General features: G+C 44.1%; 2 protein-coding genes across 5 annotated transcripts in view; one reads left to right on the forward strand and one right to left on the reverse strand.

Moving 5' to 3' along the window:
- LRRC56 (leucine rich repeat containing 56) overlaps window positions 1-14,002 on the reverse strand; it is a 64,389-nt gene extending 50,387 nt beyond the window's left edge. The window contains exons 1-6 of one of the 3 annotated variants that reach the window (XR_007377876.1): window positions 13,777-14,002; window positions 10,524-10,713; window positions 8,610-8,727; window positions 7,678-7,810; window positions 2,811-3,485; window positions 325-2,118 (exon numbers count right to left, since the gene is read on the reverse strand). Coding sequence is in view for 1 of the 3 variants with exons in the window: in XM_048949400.1 (XP_048805357.1) it covers window positions 1,973-2,017 (45 nt within the window). In the remaining 2 variants the exon portion in view is untranslated. Of the gene's footprint in view, window positions 1-324; window positions 2,119-2,810; window positions 3,577-3,684; window positions 3,819-7,677; window positions 7,811-8,609; window positions 8,728-10,523; window positions 10,714-13,776 lie in introns of those variants that run through there. The other 2 variants (XM_048949400.1, XR_007377875.1) reach the window with 2 other exon arrangements.
- Window positions 14,003-21,897: 7,895 nt separating this feature from the next.
- HRAS (HRas proto-oncogene, GTPase) overlaps window positions 21,898-22,317 on the forward strand; it is a 39,132-nt gene continuing 38,712 nt past the window's right edge. For both annotated transcript variants that reach the window (XM_048947694.1, XM_048947695.1), the window contains exon 1: window positions 21,898-22,257. The gene's annotated coding sequence lies outside the window, so the exon portion shown is untranslated. The remainder of the gene's footprint in view (window positions 22,258-22,317) is intronic.

Raw genomic sequence — 22,317 nt, forward strand, 5'->3', positions numbered from 1 at the left:
TGACACGCTGTCCTCATTTCTGGACATCTGCTACTTAGTTACATCCTGAGAAAAAGGTGTGTTGTATTTGACAGCCATGGTTGATAAACAAGGAATCAATTATTTGTCACATCTTAAGTCAAGCAGTGATATTACCCAACAGAAAAGGATTATCAGGAAGCAGTTTTTAAAAAGGAGATGTGCTTTTGCAAGGTATTGGGTTAAATTGTAGAATGCACTGCCATAGGCTGCTGTGAAGGCTAAAACTATAAATGAGGTGAAAATGGTTAGACACAATTATGGACGATCCATCCATCCACAGCATTCATTAATTTAAACTTTTTTTTTTTTTTTTTTTTTGCATCATCTCCTTTCCATCTCTTTTTCTAGCTAAAGAATCTCATTTGATTTTGTCTCTTTCCCATGAAATGGAACAAAGATGAGAAATGGAAACAATTTCAGTTCTGACATTTACTTTTCCAGGACGGTCAGAACTGCACATAAGATTCAAGATAGGGGCACAGAGAAAGTAAATGAATTTATACTGTTTTCAATTTTTATTTATTTATTTTTTTTAAGAGTTTTAACATTTTCTGACCAGCTATGAGATGATATTTTCTGAGAACTGCCACAGCAGCTTGTCTTTCTCAGGAAGAAATAATTTATTTAAAGCCTTTCATTCTATATACTCCCCCCTCCATATTCATTGCTTTGAATTTGGATGGATTCTCTACTAAAACAAAACAAAACCACACCCAAACATTACTTATGCTAGTCACATAAAAAAAGAGAAATCAAAGTCAATGCTCAGAACTCAATGCTAAGAAAATTCAATGAAAACTCACGATACAAAAACTGTAGGATAAACAGCGTTACATTTCAAATACTTCACTATGTGAGGTACTGCAATGAAACAAAAAGGCTCTTGGAATTTATTTGTATTGTTTAAATCAGATAATGCTGCTTTGAATGGCCAGCATCAGCCATCTTTTACTTCAAATACAGATAAATTAGCCTTCATTACATCCATCACGGCAAATTTGACATTCTGGTTTGTACTACAGCAAGTACTTGTGGCCCAACTGATATAAAGTGGGTTGTGCTGACAGCTTAGGAATCTACAGAAGGGATACAAACACCATTTCAGTGGCAAATTAAAGTTACACATTCATTTCTGTGAGAAACTCATGAGTTTTCCAACTTAAAAATAAATTATTCATAATTCATCCCAAGCAAATGTTACACTATTCACATTGGTAACGAACCTGGCAATTCCAAATGTGTGATACATTAAATAATGATAGTATTTAACAGAATTAAATTTTGTACTACTTCAAACTTGGAAAGTAAGCACATTACCGTGACCCTGAGGATCTTCAGTTAAATAAGCATGCACAGACACTAATAATAAGATGAAATCAGTCTAGTTTGATGCTAACTCACATTTGGTCTCATATCACATCTGAATCCTGTTTTCACATAGAAACAGGTCCCTAGAGCTGAGGTAAAGCAAGCTGCTGACATCACAGGCCACAGACAAAGCCCAATGTTCTCTCTCCCACTGACGGTAGTATACGACTGAACTAAGAAACTGCCACAGATGGATGTATCCATTTATCAAATCTCCTGAGATAAGAGCTCCAAGAACACAGTAGGGCAGAACAGACAAGTTCCCACTTTTCACTATGTAGCCAGCTGAGAAGCCTGGGGCACCCATGGCTCTTACACCACTTCGCACAAGTAATGGCATACATTGCCCAAAGTTCCAACTCCCTGCCCACGTTCTCAGTATTAAAGCCAAGACAGAGAACATATAGGCCAGAAAAAGCATAGTAAGAAACCAATTAATGACAGCAACTCTGAGCTCTGACATGTCTGAATGCCGCATTTTTTTTAACTGAAGTTCTTTACGCAAATTCTTTAAATTGGACCAAACCACATCAAATAGAAATCTGAGACATTTTAGTCACTTGTGCCTTTTCAATTACTTCACCTTTTCTTCCAGCAGTGCTGCTGTCCTGCCCCTTCTTCTTTCCATCCCTCTGCTATAGAGATTTTCATTTACTAGTCATTCATCTCCACTTATCTTCAATGATGCATTCGCCCGCAGTGCAATTTCTTGTTTGATTCCTTCATAACCTGCTTAAAAAACAAACAAACAAAAAAAAAAACCAAACAGTAAGAACAAAGCCTTCAAATGAAACCTCCACAGGCTCTGAGCATTCCACAATAAGAAAGTACTACTTCATCAGCTGTAACAACACATATTCATGATCAGTAGGTCTTGAAGATGCAACAGTACGTGTAGAATTACAGAACTGTTACTGTTGGAAAAGATTCTACGCTTGCCAAGTCCAACCCCTAGTCCGACTCCACTGTAACCCTCAGTGCCACATCTGCCCTTTCCTTGTACACCTCCAGGGATGGTGACTGCACCGTCTCCCTGGGCAGCCTGTGCTGCTGCATCACCACTCTTTTGGAGAAGAAACGTTCCCCAATACCCAACCCGAACCTCCTCTGGCACAGCTTGAGGCCATTCCCTCTCATCCTACCGCTGTTACCTGGGAGAAGAGCCCCCCATCTGGCCACAACCTGTCCTTTCAAGCAGTTGTAGAGTGGCAGTACAGCCTAGCAGAGCTGAGCAGTTTCCAGAGGGAAACACAAGTGTGTGAAAGACTGATATAGAAGAATCTACATATATGCAAAAATAAGGTATTTGCTGAACAATTATTTACTCGGTAATCACTTCATGGGCTTTAAGAATTAGCTGAGGCTACATTACAACAGTAAAAGGTTTAAAATGCATTTGATTAATACATTTTCATACTCACCAGAAAGTTTTGAACGGGATGGAAAACTCTGAGATGAACAGGAACGTTCACATGGTGAAATAATGGAGTTTTCCACGAGCACGGTGCAGGCCAGGTGCATGACCACGGGCAAGCGGGCTGGTGGGATTGCTCAGGACAGGCAACCGCCCGCTAACTCGGCGCCCGCGGCTCCCACAAACACTCTGGCGCCTCCGGGCTGCCACCAACTGCTCCCTGCGAGGGACCGGGGCACGAAGAAAGGCTCCCAGCAACAGAAACCGGCCGCTACAGGGCCGGAACGGCTCCCACCTGCTGCCGAGGACGCCCCAGTTACCCGGCAACGGCCGCCACCACGGGGCAGCCCCGGCCTCCCTCCGCCGCCCCGCCCCGACGCGCCGTGCCCGCCGGCTGGCGACCGGCTGCGGCATGATGGGCACTGAGGGGAGGAGAGCTCCGCGTGTTCCCTGAAGCGAGGGATCCTGGCTGAACGGAGCCCTAGGGATGGTTGCAGGGCAAGGAGAGCTGTGCAGGAAACAGCTTGAGGCAGAGGCGGTACAGCTTTGTTAGCAGCAAGAGCAGAACTTGCACTGTTGGCTCATCACTTGGCTACACGAGCAGCAACATGCTTGTCCCATTCATCACCTCCTGTTGGGGAGCACTATGGCATCATTCCAGTTCTTCTTCTCTGTTCAACCCCTGGTGTGAATCAAGAACACTTAGTGATTTCAGGAGGTTGGGAGCTTCTGGGATGTCCCCAAGCAGGCCACCTGGATGTTCCACTGACCTCCTGTTACAATTGGAAACATTAACTTGGTGGAAGGGCCATACAGGAGAGTAACATCAAAAGAACTAGCATAGATGAGAAGGTATTTCAAAGGAAAATAAAGGCACTCACCAGTGTCCTAAGAGCTAGGCTTACAGAAAAGACTCCACAAGGAAGAGATCCCCAACCAGAGATGCTTCCCCAGTACTGGTCAGCCTGTAAATGAGGTCTAAGAGGGGTCACGAGATGAATTGCCTTCACCTGTGCTCCCACAGCTGACCGGGTCTTCCTCAGGTGCTCAATCAGTGGTTCAGGCTGTGACCCAACAGTTCCCATACACTTCCTGAAGCAAATCTTCATCCCATCTATGTTAGGCAAGATGGTCTGTTTCTGCTCAACTAAAAGCTTGGGCATGAAGGCAGGGAACCATCGCTGCTACATACACCCCCAGCACAGACAGGCCAGCATACAGGATTCAGTTTCTGGAGCTCAGCAGCTCACTGGGCATCTGCAGAGCCATATAAACTAAGCACGTAGCAGCCCTTCCATCTCTGAACCAAACTTGTTTACTTTCCCTTAATGTGATTGATTTTAAAAACTAAAAGACTAATGCACGCTACAGTCAGTTTTCGCAGTTCCACCAAGAGGGAGTAATTAATTAAATCAGGTTAATTCCATCATCAGACTCACACGTTCATCAATTAGATTTACCTATTCAAAGACACGCATTCCCTGATCTTTCAGACTCATCACAATATATTCATTCAGAACGTTGCTCTTGCCATTTCACTTGCAGTTATGAGGAACCTTTCTATGCTTTAGGTACAGGACTCATAGACCTGGCACGTAGGAAGATGAGATCACACCCATGGCAGTCTTACATAAAAACTTGATTTTTCAGGAGCTCGCTTTCAGGATGACCGCTACAGTTTTGCTGGGAGCAACCTTTAGCAGTTTCTTTTGGGGATAGGAAGATGGGTCTGGAGACCTGGAGGCCTGCCTGCTGTTAAGAAAAATAGGGGTTTTGAATATGCAGCTTGCATATACACATACACCCACAAAATATGTACTGTACCTTTGCAAGGATGCTAGAGCACAGCAGCTGCTGGAAGATTGCATCATCATTTCCTTTGCAACATGAAATTCACTCCAGAGTCTGGAAAACACTACCTTAAACCACAGATCAGGAAATGTGTTCCCTCCCCTTTTGCAAGGTCTGACAGTCAATTAACGTCAGAAGAGATCACCAGGGGCCTGGGTCTCCCAAGTGGTGAGCATGCTCAGCTTCACCTGGTGTCACTGCCTTCCAGCTGTCCTACCTTTGCAGGAAGGAAGGAGGCGGGCCTCAGCGTGCTCCACAAAGATAGCACGATTCAGTGAAAACAACACCAAGTGAAGCATATTCCCCTTGAATTTCATTCTCAACTCTGCCACTTACTTTCTGGATAACAAGTCACCTTGACTCGCTTTCCCCCCTTTTTAGCTTGCATTTTCTTAATGTTATCTATGCAGCAAGTATATAGTGCATGCACACCTCTTCATAATACCTTATTTCTCCTCTTTTTTTTTTTTTTTTTTTTTTTTTTTAATGAAGTAACCTTGTTATAGCCAACCCAGGCTGAACTATTTGAAACTAATCAAAGAAGAAATGCATCTTTCCATCACTGAGCCAGAGAAAACCTGGCACAATTTCAGAGTAAATACAGGAGCTTTATGCCTGCACTGCTCAGAGTTACTGTAATTGTTCTGGCATGGCTCCCAGAGCTGAGCTAAGGTCAGCGAGAAACCTGTGAATTAATAACTATGGAGCTGAAGTGATCTCTATCCAGGAATCACGTTGTACATACATGAAGCTTTATAGCAGTTATGCTGCAGTTTTGCCACAAGATGTTTAAAACCTTTAAATTGCAGTATTAACAAATGGCGTACCCGGTCAGAGATGTTGGACCTGATTTTGATCTCACCATCGCAGGAGTGCCACGAACTAGAACAGGTTAGACTGGATTAATTATATTGATGCAATGCAAATGAACAGGGATCAGGCAAAACTTTCTCTGAAAACCAAGCCTGGTCAGACATGCTATTCCTTTGGAGTCTTCTGAAGAAGAGATGCAACTGTCCTTGTGGCTCTATCCAGTCAGAGCGTACCCAAAAAGCAACCAGTCATTCCACCTACTAATAAATATTGTTGATTACACCCACTGCTGTTGATACTTGTATAATTGACATTTAGGAATTCCTCTGCACTACACCTTGGAAGTACAGGATAAAAAGGGGCTTTCTCATTAGGGGATCCAATTCTACTGCAGGTAACCACATCAAAGTCACTTAGATACCCGCCAGTCTCTTCTTCCTCCTCTTAGTAGCCTCTCTCTGATTGTTACAGGCGTCCTAAATTACAGACTACAATTATTTATTGCTAGTTTATACCTATCTGTTCTTTTGCCAAAATATTTTCCAGCTAAAAATAACTCCTCTCTGATATTTGTTTTCCTGATATATTTATAGGGCCTGCTCTCATCTCGTCTTGACATTTATATTGCTAAGTCATACAAGCCAAACTCAAAATCTTCCATCATTAGAGGCAAGTTCACAATTTTTATTATCACCCTGGTTTTTCTTTTCTAGCTTTTTTTTCCTTGAAGGTGGGTGACCAGAATAGCAGCCTTTACTCCATGTGTCTTATATGGTGGAATATATACAATCCTATCTTGCTGCAAATGCCATGTCTGGTATATCCTGAGATCGCGTTATCAAGGTCACACCAAATTGGTCATCTGTAATCATAAGCCATTGAGGTGAGGCTCCTCTTGGTTTTTGTCCTCTCTGGGGGAGTGGGAGTCCCAACTTCATGTAAGTAAGTGTGTGACCTTGCACTTTTTATCGCTACGTTTTATTCTATTCTTATTGCTCTGTCCCCTTTTTCCAGCCTTCCTCTGATGATGCAGCTTAATCATTATCAAACATCATTAGCATGCTTCTGTGCTTTTTTCAAAGGGCACTAACAGAAGAGGAGATGAGTATTGCCCAGAAGAACTCTCACTGCAGACTTTCAGATGTTCTCCATTTCAGCACAACCTTTTCTTCCCACCAGCCCCATTACAAGGGGTGGCTGTAATCCACCCTTGGGAAACTCCTGCCATGCTTTCCATTGTCTTTAATTATGCTTTCAGTTCTTATTCAGCAAGGCAGAAATTACTCAGTGCCAAATTAGTGTATTAAACTCCTGAAATTTTGCTTTATCCCTGGGTAACTCCATTTTCTGAGTATCCAGTTTTCATTACCACTGCCACAGTGTTATACATTTGCTCAGGGACATGATTTAGCAGAGGGTTGTTAGTTAGTTAGGTAGTATGTTAAGGTTGTGGTTGGACTCAATGATCTTTAAGATCTTTTCCAACTTGAGCAATTCTATGATTCTATGATGTGGATTGAAAGCAGAGGAATGGGAATTTCATTGTCATTCCATATTTGGGATATCTTCAGGCTTGCTCCATTCTGATTTGATTTTCAAATTTTCATACTTTGTATCAAAAAAAGGTGTCAATGCAGCTAACACTACCAGCTAAAATACATCAGATATGGTAAAAACTGTGCCTCCAAAAGTTTATTATTGCAAGTAGCTAATGCAGAACAAATATATTCACTACCACTTTATACAAGGCAAAAATCAAATCTAAGGTGAGAGTAATTTAAACTGTGGTTCTGACTTCCCCCACTCTGCTGGACCATTCTCTCATGTTCTTGTACGGCAGAACTCTTTCTATCTGTGGTAATTCTTGTGTTGATCAAGAACTAGAAATTACCACAGCATTTTCAAAAATTCAGCCAAGACACCTGGAAAGGGCCTTGTTTGAGGCCTTGGGTGTGGTATTAACCTCATGATTTCACATGCTTGAAGTCACTGTGTTCGTAAGATGATGTAAGAACAATTTTGCTCACAGCAGGTGCTCAGGATACCATCATCAGAAGCAATGAATGAGACTGGGTGGGAGTTAGAACTGATCCAAAGATCCAGAGGAAGACAGAAATCTGTGAATTGAATTTATTTTGCTGTAGCTGCATCTGGCATGAAAAGAAAGGGCAGTGAGATGATCCAGTTAAAAAACATTTTCTCTGACTCACCAGACCCAAGCATTTGTTTTTGCTCCTTTTCACAGGCTTACGCAAATTCATGAAGCACAACCTTACAGGAAAGCTTCATCAGGCAACATATGGCATTTCACACAAAGCTGTATCTTTTCAAGCTGAACTAGACCTAAAAAAAAAAAAAAAAAAAAAAAAAAAAGTAACTAAATTTTTTTAGCATTTTAACTCACAGTGAAACATTGGCAGTCATGATTTTTCTTTGTCCCTACTATTGACTGGAAAGTAATAAAAGGCAGCAAGCTGCACCTTCCAACAGAGGATGGTTTCTTAGAGAAAAGGGAAGCTTACAGCAAGCTTTAAATGTGATGCTGCTGGTTTGTACTGTGGGGATGTCTCTTTAACCTAAGCATTGAGCAGGTTCAGCTTTGCTGCAAGGAAGAAACTCCAATGGAATTCCACTTACACTCAAGCAATCCCCAGTGCCAATGCCAGGTTAGTGGGTTTTTTTCCCCCTTTGCATTATTGTTTTAGAAAGACAGAATTTGGCTTGTGACAGAATGACTCTACCCAGAAATGGCTGCGTTCATGTGTGATTGAGGCAACTGATCAGAGCGAAAGACATGAAGTAACAAAAGTGAAATGGGGCACAGTATTAACACCTAAAATGACAAGTCATAACATCCCAATTCCAGCAGGGCTTATCTCCTAATTCTGTCTTAGTTGTGACTGAGATTTGTAAATAAATAAATAAATACGTACATAAGGAGGGGATTTCTCTCCTGACCCATTTTAGGAAGAGGGAAAGAAAATTTTCTAAATACGAAAAAAGTGTATATTGAGAGCCTGGAAAGCAAGCTTGAATTCCCTTGCTTATATCATTCATGACTCAAGATGAACCAATGTTAACTTGAAATGTCTGTGTATAAAATAAAGATCGTTGTTTTGTGTTTCTCTTGAAGGACATCTACCTTTCTCCTCTTCCTTTTTGACAAATCATTTCCAGCGTTGAGGAGCCTAGGGTTGTTATCTGCACACTTCTGCTCTTCCAGGCTATGTCCCACTGCACAGGACGTAAATAGAGCCATCCTACAGCATACAGACAATCATTTTAGCTAAATAATTGGTAGATACAAAACTTGTTAAAACTTAGTACTACTAGAGGGGTTTCATTTAAATTACAGTCTTCACTGTTCACAAATCCCAAGCAAGATGTAGTCTTACTGAGATGGCTTAAAAATGGTTGGCTTACAATAAAAATATAAAAGGAATACTGCTGGCTGTGGAGTTAATGCACTTGGGACACCAAAAGCCTCTTGTTGATGCTATTTATAATTCACACCTGGTCCACATTGTTGGTGGTCTTCGCATTTCTTCTGGGATGAATTCCACGGTCAATGACCGAGTTACAACTTTGTTTCCAACATTATACTAAGAGAAAAATGAACTGGTGCTGGAAAGAAGTTAAGGTCAAGGTCTGTTTTGCCATAGTTTTTCAGGAGCAGCACTTGTTCTCTGCAGTGTGAGGAAAACTTGTGAACTCACTGTGTTAATAGTTCTGTTTTGCCAGGCAGGCATTAGTTGTGAAATTTGTCGGGCTGTCTTCAAGCAGTGAAGCAGCAGCTTTGCAGCATTTTCTTGCTTTTTGTGCTAGTGCAAAGCCACCACAAAATGCCACCAAATCAGAAAGGTTTATATTCACTTGCCATCAGTGTGACAACACACAGTATGAAGCAGTGGAGAAACTGGACCTTTTAAAAAAATTAATCAGTTCAAAGCACCAGTCTGCAGGCAATTTCACTGCTTGTTTGCACTGTTTTGCAAAATTCTAAGCTTACTCTGCATGCAACTCATGTACACCCAGGCTTTCAGCCATCACTCCCAAAAGCACTGCTAGAAGCCACACTACAAACAACAGCTTTGACAAAAGTACTTCACAAGTCCCAGGACATAGTGTCCAGCAGCACAGGGAGGAAACCAGCATGTAGATTTGCTGTCAGGCAGTTCTGCAGGCTACGTTTGGGCTGGAAAAAACCCTGCATACCCTTCCTGAACATTTCCATGCACACCTGTGTCATCCTAATGTCTGTATCTGAGGGGATGTGGCTCTCTATCCTCACATACAAAGGAGCCAAATTGCTTCTTTTGCCTCAAATGCCATTCCGAATGGTCCCTGGGGCATTTCAGCTCCACAGTCTACTCAGCGATTTGTGCTTGCTTTTGGCTTGGCTGTGATGAATGAATTGAGCAAAGACAAAAATGGTTGGGCTCGGGCTTCCTATTTGCTTTGTCAAAGAAACCCTTGACTCTATGCATCTGCTTCTGCTTTCCATTCTGTAGTGCACAGCCTGAATCTGAGTCCAGCAAAAGCTTCACAGGAATGAAAAATAAGGCAATCCACCACCATCCCATGTTGGGATTTTCCCTAAAATTTAAGGAGCTCATGTTCCCTTTCCCAGTGGAAGTCTTTTTGGAAAGCCTAGGGATTCTTCTGTATTTGGGTCACTGAATTGCATAACTTCCCCATCAATGCTAGCTAGCAGAAGGAAGCCTATGCTTATAAAGAGGGAAGGATGTTTCCATGTTGTAAAAATGACAGGAGAGGCTTGAATTCCAAATATCCTCCTTACAGCCCTGGCTCTGACTTTGCATAATGTGTGCTTAGAAAAAGGACTGTGTACTTTGTTATTCCAGCAGCTAAGTTAGATTAGTGCTGACAGAAGATGGATTATTGGTATGCTCCTGTACTTTTTATACGCTGTCAGTACAAGTTAACTCTGTTACATATCTCAGCATACCACGTGAAACAAAGACAATTGCTCGTGTGGTATTTCAGAGTATTGAACCATAGAAAACATCACAGTTCATGCAAATCTCACACCTACCTCCAGCTCCCCACCTGACAGTCTGCTTTCAAGGATACAGCACGTGGTAGTGGACATGACATGCTGTCTGCTGTGGGGCCTCCAGCATTGCTTGCAGATCAGTTCTTTGGCTGTGAACTCTGCAGTTCATCACTGCATGATTACACTGCTAGCTGAACACTCCATCCCAGCATCCTCTTTACTTGAAACACTGTAAAAGAAACCCTGGGGTAAATCCCTGCAGTGGTTTATCAGAAACTCCTAATTCCTGAGCTGAATTTTCCACCCATGCACATCCCTGCAGCAGAAAACAGAAATAAGAATGGAAGCATCTCATGACTACAAACTACTGTTGTCTGTAGGACTGTCTTGCAATATTGTGACTCATCTCCACTCACTTCCTACAGCCCAAGCAAAGACCTTGCACTTCCAGACCTGCCCACCCCCGGTAGCAACAGAGATGGGCTTTTGACCATTTCCTTTCCAATTTGGATCTGAACATTTGGAAAATATAAAGGGGGCAAACTTGTGCTGGATTTATATGTGACTGTTTCTGGTACAATGGGATGCTGAAACGTGACTCATGCCATGCACTGAGATGAGCAGAAGTTCATGTGTTTCAGTAGCATTTCACAAAAACCAAGGATAAAATGGATAATTCAAATCCAGCTCCTCTCAGAGATCTACTAATCTGTACACCATGTTTGGCTCAGGTAGTTTTTTACTGGAGGCCAGTATGGATATACACATCTAAAATACTACCAAGAGGGGATGCAAAATGTGGGCACTCCCTAACATCTCATACCACATCATCACAAACCTGTCCTTCTCTGAGGACCCACAGCAGTCACTCCTGATGCCATGCAGTAGCTGGGCTATCACAGGGACATTCATTAACCATTCACAGCCATCTTGCACACCAAACAGTGGCAGCTGGCTAATTTCTAAGTAATCAGTTGATTATTCTCTGCAGGAGCAGGTCAGGGTTAGCTAACAGGGTTAAACTAGTAGAAAGAGCACATTTCCTTAAGTGTCAGTGGAAACACAGGTGTGCAGCATTCAGCTGTGCTCACTGTTTACCAGCTAGCTCCGTGGAAGGTAGATGCTGAAGGTGCACAAGCCACTGGAATGCAGCAGGTAAGGAAAGAGATTAGAGTAGGAAAAGACTCCAACTTGGTCACAGCAATAACTGAGTGCCTTCAGCCAGGAAATTCTTAACCCATCTTATGCAGGAACTTTATAGCATCTTGCCTGCACAATGAACCCTAAAGGTTACAAATACCTGTGGCACATAGACACAGCCAGGTGATGTGGTACATACAGAGCACCCCTTGGCCCTTTGATAGGTGCCATCATATTGCAGCACAGAGTATGATATCAACAACTGTGGTATGCTTCTGGGAGAAGCAGCCAGCAGGCAGATCTGCCTGCACAGTCACTGCACCTGGCAGTGCAGCTTATGTTACACTCCAGTCTCCCCATGGATATCAAGCCATCTACGGACTGAGCTGTTAGATGTTCTGGGAACCCTGGGCTCAGGACGGGGCATGCTGCTTGCTGCTATATCAAAGCCATCTGAATAAGGTTTAGTGATGGACTTGAAGTTTATTTTTCTGCTCTCAGAACAAGAGGGACGTTCTGTCATCAGTGGGTTCATTAATAACAGCGCCAGCAAGCTTCAGATCACATCCCTTTCTGTGAGTGACACAAAGGGAGCAAGGAGCACTGAGAGATTTTTTGCTGAGCTGAAAGCTGAGCTCCTCTGCACTGAATTGCAGCATGCAGGCGGTGGGAGTGGGAGGGTGCACACAGGCAGAACTCCCTGCTCTGAGCCTAGCAGGTTGGCATCTTGCCCAAGCCCTACGTTTGCTTAGAATGCAGCCTGGGATTGTCTTGAGACAATTTGATGGATATTGTGTGGGTGCTGGAGGCAAAAGAAGCCAGGAAAATGAGAGATCTATATGCAAGCTGGCTTAGTTCCTCCAATTTTTAATGCAAGCTTTCCATTTTGGTAAATATACTCTGCATGCTATCATGGATAGTATATAGTTATAAGTGTGGTACCGTGAGAAAACGGTGCAATACCTGAAGCAAAAGTTTGTTTTTCATTACACATCACATTACACATGTATGGTAGTAACATCCAAGTAATAAAATCATTTATTTTTGCAAACAAGTAAAACATTATGCTTCAAATAAGTAATCCACATTTATCTTACTCTTTGACCTGCCTTACAATATGGCTATTGCATCTTCTCTATTCAGATTGTTTTTAAGCTTACAAAGCTCCTTAAGCTCCTGGAATTTTGATCATCAATTGCCAGCAACAGCACTTACTAAACTGAAGCCTGAACTAACTACATTAATAAAACTCAACACTTGCCCTTTCTGCAAACCAGATTTCAACAACACTCTTTTCCTCTTCTCCCTTGTCTGCCTCTGTCTGAAAAATACGCGAGGCCATTTGCCAGAGTTAATTTTTAATAGTGTCCTCACTGCTGCAGTGAATGAAGTCATTTATTATCCAGCAAGCTAACACGCTAGGCAATAACAAATGCTGAAGAAGGTGACTCAGGAATGAGCACCCGGCCTGAGCTTTACCTTCCCTCCTGCCTGATGGCTCAGCAAGAAGGGCTGAGCACAGCATGTTGGTTTACCATACACTAAGCCTTCATTCTGGGGACTCCCAGTTTCAAGGCACGAGGCCAGCTAGTTTTATTTACTTTGTAGTCATGTGTGCATGTACACAAGTGGAGTTGCAGCAGACTGCGTGGCCCTCCCCTCTGCCTGGGCACTCTAACAAAGGAGGTTAATATTCCCCCTGAGCGGTCATCGCTGCTGTGGGAACGTGGCAGCTCAGGCAGTTTGGCCTTAAACACGCTTTGTGATCTCTGTCAGACTGGAGCTCAGCCCACCCACCTGTAAAACAGGTTTAATGGCTGCTAGCTTTTCTCTAGAAGTGCTGGAAGGATTACTTCATGTCTGAGATCTTTACACGAGAGCTGCTTGGTGATAGAAAGCATTTTAAAAGTGACTGGAAATCAGTGCATGTGGGAATGACCTCAGATGCAGCACTCTTCTCATCCCATTACCTAAGAACCTCAAAAAGGCTGAGATGCAGATGATTCAGAAACTGAGGGAGAAAGTGATTTTGAGTCACTTATTAAGTAGGATTCATATTGGCTTTACTGTTCCAGGATGTACAGGTTTGGAATGCAGAATCTCTTTGCCATCTCTTTGGAGTGAAACAGAATTCTCTCATGCATGTACTTACCAGCCATCGTGCTTCTGTGTCCGCAGGGCAGTCCAAAGGCCACTGAAGAAGTCTATGAATCTTCCTCATTGCCTGCAGTAAGCTTTGGATCAGACCCCAGTGAGCCAGCAAGAATGTGCTGTTCAACGTGCTATAACAAGTCCACTGGCATGTGCTGATAGCTGCAGGAGAGCTGTTAGAAGTACGCCCCTAAAAATGAGGAAGATCTTGGCTAAAGAGGCAGAAGCTTCTGGCCCAGTCCTCACCCCCCACACAGTGCCTGAAACACACTAGAGCCTCTTAAATTAGGGAACAGAGCAGCCCTGAATCCATTCTTTCCTCCATGCGATATCACAGGAAAGCTAGAGAGTATTGTATTACTCTTAATACACTTCGTGATCGCCTAAGTCTCCCAAATCCCACTGCCAGTAAGCTCTGGTGATTAAACAGCTTACTGAAGGGAAACCATAGCTAACACTTTCTACCCTTATCAAAGTGTATTGCTAATGAGGACTGGGAAAACTCTCAGTGTTAATACAACATCTGTAGATTAACATTAGCTTACTTTGCTTTCACAGTCAATGGCTAAAATTCAGTCAATCACTTGGATTCGCGTCACACTTCTAATTGGTGTTATGGTACATCAGTCTCAGTATTTCCCCAGCAGAAGTACACTGGGAGTGGAAAAGGCAAAGTCAAGAGCTGGAGGCCAAAGAAGAAATTAGCAACAAGTTGCTTAGGACATCATAATAGAGAAACCTTACAGTAGGTCTGGGAACCGAGTTTTGGGGCTCCTAAACATACAATCATGGAATAATTAAGATTGGAAAGACCACTAAGATCATCTAGTCCAACCTTCAGCTCATCCCCACCATGCCCACTGAGCCATGTCATGCAATACAACAGCCATCCTTTTCTTGAAACCTCCAGAGACTGTTACCTCACCACCTCCTTGGGCAGCCCATTCCTTCTTCCTTGTGGAAAATAGAAAAACAGAAATCAGTGAAGGACATGGCAAAAAAGAAAAGGATAAGCAGTTTGAGTCTGATGATGAGAGGGAGGGAAGCATGGCAGGGCTAGAGACAAAGGGCAGCTGGCACATTAAAAAGCAATCAGAGGAAAAGAAACAAGTAGTTTAACTGAACAAACACCAGTGTCTCTAATTCTACTTAGTTTTACTGTGGCTGCATGCTGTGCAACACTGCTTTGAAATCTCTGAGAAACAGATGTAGTTAACAACTGTTCCGCAGTGTAGAGAGGAAGAAATTCTGTACTCATTGCCAAAGGAGTAAGAAGATCATTTTTAAAGAAGTGAGAATAGTTTTAGCGTGTCCTCCAGGAGAACAGAGGATGGTTTCAGATTCAAGTACAAACTCATCTGCTATAGGGAAGCCTTGAACTCCACAAAGATAAATCTGTCACACATCAGTGAATGCAGAAATGACAGAGAAAGCAAGACATCCCTTAGCAACCCAACTGCTTTCCATGCCTGGAAGACTGGCTCCTGTCAGCACAAGTGACATAGATGACCCAGAGCATGGTAAGTGATCCGAGCTGTCCCAAAAAGAAACTGTTGGTGTGTGAGTGCTCAAACTTCTCTGAAGAGTTTGAAAAGGAAAATCACAAGGGGACTAAGTATTGTGAGGGCTTGTTAAAAAATACAGCTTTCTACTCTCAGAGACCTGAGCTGTTGTTGTATGAAGGTGAGGGCAAGAGCCTCCCTTTCTATACAGTGATCTGACAATCAGTCTCCAAGAGAATGATTGACATTTGACTGAAGCAGAGAGCAAGCAAAAGCTCTTGTGCTCATGCTAGCAAACCACTGCCAGGAAAGTCAGCATGGTCCTTAACTTGTGGATTCCTGCCTTACCAGACCTCCTGCCCTATCTGACCCTTGCTGGTCCTGGGGAGGCCTGGGATTAAGTGGAAGTGGACACGGGATACTTATTAATTCTAGTCACCCTCACCTGGGGAGAGCATTTCATGAAGGAATCTGTATCGTTTCTAAGTATCTCAGGCTCCAAACTCATTGTGTGATCAGCTGCAGTACTTGTGAAATAACACAAAACTCAAAAAGATTTGCTAGAAACTTGAGCAAACACCTGCTGGAGCAAAGGGGACACTTTCTGTAGAAGGCAGTGTGCTTCAGACTGGGCCACAACTGTAGAGAGCAACATTACTTCTCATTAGAGTCAAACTTACACATCGGATTTATATCCCATCCCCCTCCCCACCAGCAGAATGAGAAGTCCAGATACCCCACTGCCCTCACAAATGAGGGTCTCACATTATCAAATACTGCATATCATGTATAAGGGAGATATGATTCTTACTCCTACGAGGAGACTGGCCCATTAGAACTGACCAGACTTTTAATTATGTCCACTTCTGTATGGGAATTGCTGTTGTTTTCTAAATATAAAACAAGAATCTGCAGTTGTTTGTGTTTTTAGACAGCGGAAGACAAGCAGTGATTACAAAGCCTTTACCTTCTGTGACAGCAGAACATCTCATATCTGTGAGTTTCTATATTCAGTTTATAATCGATCAAATCCAACTGGCAGCAAAATCAATTCAGTCAATAGGAATCTTTCTCTAGCTCTGCGGGGCTTGGGTCAGGCCCCCGGCAAGGTGCTGTGTGAATTTTTGTGCTTATTGCAAACAAGAAATCCATGAGAAAGATCCTATCATGGACTACAGTACTCTCCAAGACTGATGATTTTGCTATAGCTAACCAGAATTTTCTGCAATGTTTTCAAATGATTCAGTTAAAAGAAACTCGAGCGCTTTGCTTAGTAGAATTTAATCCATCCATAATGCTGTAATTTTTAGGTTTAAAAACAAAGTGGGCTCACTCACCGGTTGGGTCATCTGAAGCAATGTCACATTTTTGGAGATAATATGAGTGGAAGGTTTTGTCAGTTGATTGATGGTTAATGAATTAATTCAGGGTTTGGTTAATTGATTACTACAGGAAATCAGTTCTGCTCAGCGTCTGTCTTTAAAAAAATAACAATACCAGGACTCACTGGTCTTTTTTGTCTGTATCATCTCTCAGTTGCACTTCTGTTCCAAGTTTTAGGTATTTCTGTGAGCCCCACGCCCTTGGGATGATGGTATGCATTGATGACATCTGTTGTGCCTGTGCCTCTTTCAGTGCAACATGTAGTAAGGATAAACTGGCATACCTTTCCCATTCTCTAAAAGACAGTGTAGAAATTACAAATTATAGTAAATTATAGTGAAGAGTAGACTCTGATTTCCCCCATCGTGTTTCTCTAGACAGTCACTCGCAGTGTAACAATTCATTGTCAGGAGTAAGCTATAGCCTTGCATGCCTGTATAGATTTATCTGATACATTAAGAGCTTCTCTCAGGGGCTGCTTTCCAAGCCATAATATTGCTGGGGCTTGTGAGCTAGCAGTATTTTCTCTACAGCTCACTGAGAAGTTAGACAAAGATGGTCCAGGAGCCACAGCAGTCTTACCTGTAAATTCAGCCCAGAAGGTTGCCATTCCTCACTGTTCACCACTTTTTAACCATTGTATCAACTGTGCTATTCCAAAATACTTTATATATTTATATATGTTGATATACTACATCAACAAGCTAAACATTAACTGGGATAGATTTTTTTTTAAAGCAAAAAGGGAAAGCACCTATTTATGCCATTGCACAATGGGAGCAATGTTACTTATAGCTCACGTCAGTAGCCTAGGGATTAAGAAACTTTTTGTTTTTCTTTCACTTTTGAAGACTCTCCTCCAGAAGGTATCCTTTCCAGTTTAGGTGTAAAGCTAACATTTTCTATTTATCCTAGGCCTGTTAATTTTTAACAAATGAGCCTACCTTAAGCACATTGGCTTCTAGGAACTCTTGCACATATAGCTGCTTTCACAGTCATCCCCTTCTGAGCTAACAGAGATGAGTTTTGTTCTCCTTGCACAGTGACACCAAGGAGGGTTTCCCCTCACTGTCCTTAACCACTTCACTTTGCCTTTTCTCAGTTCTCTCACTAATACAAGTAAGCTGCCAGGAAGTCTTCCCTTCCCAGAAGCATCTCTGTAAAGAGAACGGATGTGAACACAGACTCCACTAGCCTATGCCATCTTCTGTCCCAGATAACTTCAGAATACTTCCAGATCTGCAGAGCTGAGTTTTCTTGAAACAAATTGGGAAAAGAACCGAGACTGCCAGAGAGTGGAAGCCAAATTAATTTCTGTAGAAAAAGGTTTGTCACTTACTGGCATCTGCAGAGTTGCGTCAGCTTGTTGCGGATATGGATTAGGCCTTGTGCTTCTGAGAATCCAGCTTTGTTTCAATTCTTCTGAGCACTTCCTTCTTTCTTTCTGACCGCACTTCAGTTTTGATCCAAGTATCAAAGAGGCTCACACATCAGCCAGCTTGCATCAAATGCAACATGAACTTCTGCTGACAACTTACCCTAGATGGTGTGCAGCTCATTAGTGACCAAAAACGATAAGGTCTCTGCCTCTTCCCTTGCTACAGTAACAAAGCACCTGGTGGTTCTCACCTTTTTCTGTCTCGTAAGCAGGCTGCCATGGCAAGTTACTTGTGTTACACTATCAGGCTCTAAAAGGAAACAATTTGCACCCTCTAGAAAACTCAAAATTTTCAAATTCTGTCACATATCAGTTTTCTTTCTGCCTTGACGCTACTTATCCCTGAAGCTCCGGAAGAGATGAGCAAGAACTATATCCCAGCACAGAAGTACCTGAAGGCTTATTGAGCCTGGTGTGTCTGCAGAAGGAATAAATTAAATAATCATGAAGAATATGGTGCTGTGGGAAAGCACGTCAGAATCTCTGCTTTTCTCAGCACGCTCTCAGAGATAATGATATGGAGAGCACACTGATACAATCTTCCTTCTGAACACTTCAAGAAAGTTTCAATTACAGAGAGAAAGAAAATGCATCCAGAAAAACAGACCAACAGACTATGTGAACGTAGAGACAACACAAAAGGCACAGAAGGAACCAGGAAGTACTCTATGTAACTAGGACAAAGCTAGGTGAGATTGTGGATATGGCAAAGGAACAAAAGATGCAGGAAAACAGCCAAAGGAACCTGACACCACTCATCTGCCCTCTGCCTACTGAGAACTTATACCCTTCAGCTGGCCTTCGTGTAGATGTTTTTGCTGAGAGCAAAATTTGGATGTATTCAGATATCCCTGTGAAGCTACAAAAGTGCAGTTGTTTGCTTTGCTGGTGATATTGATGATCACAAGAAGTTTTCATGATGTTTTTTTTTTTAATTATTTTTTAATTTTGTTTTTTTTTTTTTTAAGGGCAAAAGAGAGTTGAGTTCAAGCTGGCAATAACCTGGGTGGTCTTACTAGAGAAACCTCTAAAAAAGATTAACATCTCAAAACTCTTGGGGATAGCCTTGACCTGATGAGCGAGTTCAGTTGTTTAAGTGTGTGGCATAAGTTTCAATGTTACAAACTTGTGTTTGTATGTTTTCATGTCACATTAGCCTCATTCTTGCAGAGATTGAAGAGGAAATGACAACATCAAGGAATTATTTTTTGGGGGGGTCGCAGCACTTACAGAAATCAGTAACATATCTTTCCAGGGCTGAATTTAGACTGCTGTTTTAAAACGTCACATGATTATTGATGGGAGAAGGAAGTCTGTGAGTTATGGCCTCCTACATGCATGCTACAGTTTGGTGAAGATGATGAGTTAAAACTGAGGCACTGGAATGACAGAGCAGCTCTTCAACCCCACTGCAGGTTTGGTTTTGACAACACTAGTGTGGCAGTAAGGATCTTGTGATGCTCTTCCCATTTCCTTTTTATTGCACTGTGTGTCAGTGGGCTCAAAGTTAGACTAGTCTTCCTTTCCTGACAAGAAAGGCTTGCAATAGTTAGTACCACTGCAGCATTTCTAGAGAGGTGCATATTTCTCTGCACCTCCCTAGAGGTTTGCCATAGAGCACAGGAGCTGCACTGGGCAGCTGTGGGTGGGCAGAGGAGTTTGCTGGAGATATCAAACTGGGGGAGTTTAGTTAGCAGAATTAACAACCTTGCCAGCTTATCTGTGGTACAATTTGCACTGCTGTTGCTGCGGCATTGCTCCTGTGCTTAAATAAGAGGATTCTCTCTTCTAGAAGCATTCCCCTGTAGAAAAAAAAAAAAAGAAAAGAAAAGGAAAAAAAAAGGTAAAAAAAAAAAAAAAGTATGTAACCAGGAAGAATTATTTGTTATGCACAGAATGAGCTATATCCTCAGCAAGTGTAAATCCGTCTAGCTCTGCCAAAAGCAATGGAGCTATGCTGTCTGCAGCAACTTTGCTGAGATGCAAAGATGCATAAGATGCAGCAACTTATACCAGCACTTTGTCTTTTTATCAAAAAAGAGATTGGGGGGGGGGGGGGGTGGTGGTAGTGTCAGGCATACTTAAGATATATCACTCTCAGTGTCCTCACAAGTTTATGTCATCAACCCTATGTGTGGTTATGAGTCACCAATAGACGATTCTGCTACTGTCTTTCAGCAGCCTGCCAACAAGTAGTCCTCAGGTATCTTATGCCCTAATGTGATCACAGCACTGAAGAATGAGCAAGAGGCAGCTTCAGTCCCTTCTTCTGATGTGTCCTGCTACATGTAGGCTAGTGAGAAGTCCAAGAAGCATGAGGTTCGCCCATAGCTTTCATAGAGTCATAGAATGCATGAGGTTGTAAAGGACCTTACAGCCCACCCAGTTCCAATCCCAGAGCTATAGGCAGGGCTGTCGCTCAGATCAGGTGCCATCCACCCTGCCCTTGACGCCTCCAGGAATGGGGCATCCACAGCTGCTCCGGGCAGCCTATGACAGTGCATCACTGCTCTCTGAGAGCTTTGTCTACTACACTCATCTATTATCCTGCCTATTTGGGTCTTTTGCTCCCTGATCAGTCCTGGGCCACTTAGGTACTGAGAAACAACTTGCTTGCAGGGTGCAAAATGCAAGATCCCTGTATGCTCCAGTACCTGCATGCTCACCAGAAGGGTGAAGACAAGATGAGACAGGCAGCGCAGAGAGGCGGTGCGCCGTGTGTACGTGTGCCTGCCTGTGAAGAGACCCATCACCTTTGTGCCTGCCGCTGCTGCTGGCTTGCATGGGAGAGATGCTGTGTTTCTGCAAGCTGCTCTTCTTGGCTTTGTGGAGAACAGAGAGGTTGTTCCGAAGCAGGAGGTCTTGTTAGAAGCCTGCAAATATTCTCAAGGTAAGCTGAAGCTTCGTCCTCTTTGTTCGGACCTGTCTGTTTGTGTTCCGGCTTATAGAAAGTGCTCCAGCAGGTTCGTTTGTGCTGCTGCAACAGTCTGTGAGACCTGAAAAAACCTGTACGGCTTCTCAGCAGGTGTCCTCACAGCTTGCTTCATCTGTTCCAGCCCTGAGCTCTGCAGGGCATGAGCTTTCTTTTTACTGTGTCAACGGCAGTATCTAGAACAATGGCTTCTAGATCCATTTTCAGATTAGCAGATACCTTTCTAATGGAAACAATCAGTAGTGGTGATGTGGTTGAGAATTGCATCAGAGCGAACAGCATTTCTGCAGTACCAGGAGCACAGACTTTATTTGGAGCCATATTCTGCAGTCCTGCCTCAAAGCTTGGGCACGTATTAGCAACAGTGCAGTCAGCAGGAGCACTGTGGTGATCAGCACTGGTGGGGCCGCACCTCGAGCCCCGCGTTCAGTCTGGGGCCCCTTGCTACAAGAAAGACATCGAGGCGCTGGAGCGCGTCCAGAGAAGGGCAACGAAACCGAGAAGGATCAGGAGCACAAGTCTGACGGGGAGCGGCTGAGAGAACTGGGAGCGTTCAGTCAGGAGAAGAGGAGGCTCAGGGGAGCCCCGTGGCAGTCGGAGCGCCCCACCCGCGGGGCCGCCCGCAGAGCCCCCCACAGGCGGCGCGTCGGCGACAGGCCCCAAGCGCCACAGGCCGGCCGGCCGCAGCGCCACCGCCCCACAGCCAGGCCGCGGGTGGGCGGGCCGTGGTGGATGATTGACGGGCGGCGCAGCCCACCCGGAGGGCGGTGGCGGCGGGGGCCGCCTATCAGGGCCGGCGGGCGGCCGTGAGTGGCGGCGGGGCGGGGCCGGCAGCCTGGGCGTGTGCCGCGGCCGCCGGCGGGGCGCGCTCCCGCTCCGCTGCGCTCCCCCCGCACGCACATTGTCCGGGCGGCGGCGGCGGCACGGAGCGCCCCGGCGCCCGGTGCCAATGCGGGGCGGGCGCGGCACGCCGGGGGAGCCTCCGCCACCGCGGTGGAAACTTCACCTCGCCGCCGGTCCGACGCACGGCTGAGCGCGGCGGGAAGCCCCGGGCGGTGGAGGGGCGGGGGGGGGAATCGCTCGATTCGGTGGTCGAGTTTGTTTTTTTTCCCCCCGGAGAGGAGGGGGGAAAGAAAAAAACAACAACCCAAACCCAAACCAAACGCAAAACAGCGCTATTCCACCGCAAACTTCCGCCGCCCTCCGCAGGACGCGCATCCCGCCCGGGTGAGTGACCGGGGACGGGACGGGACGGGGCGGGGGGCACACGGCGGCCGCAGCCGCACG

This window comes from Lagopus muta, chromosome 6, assembly GCF_023343835.1.
Source record: "Lagopus muta isolate bLagMut1 chromosome 6, bLagMut1 primary, whole genome shotgun sequence".
NCBI classification, from domain to species: Eukaryota; Metazoa; Chordata; class Aves; order Galliformes; family Phasianidae; genus Lagopus; species Lagopus muta.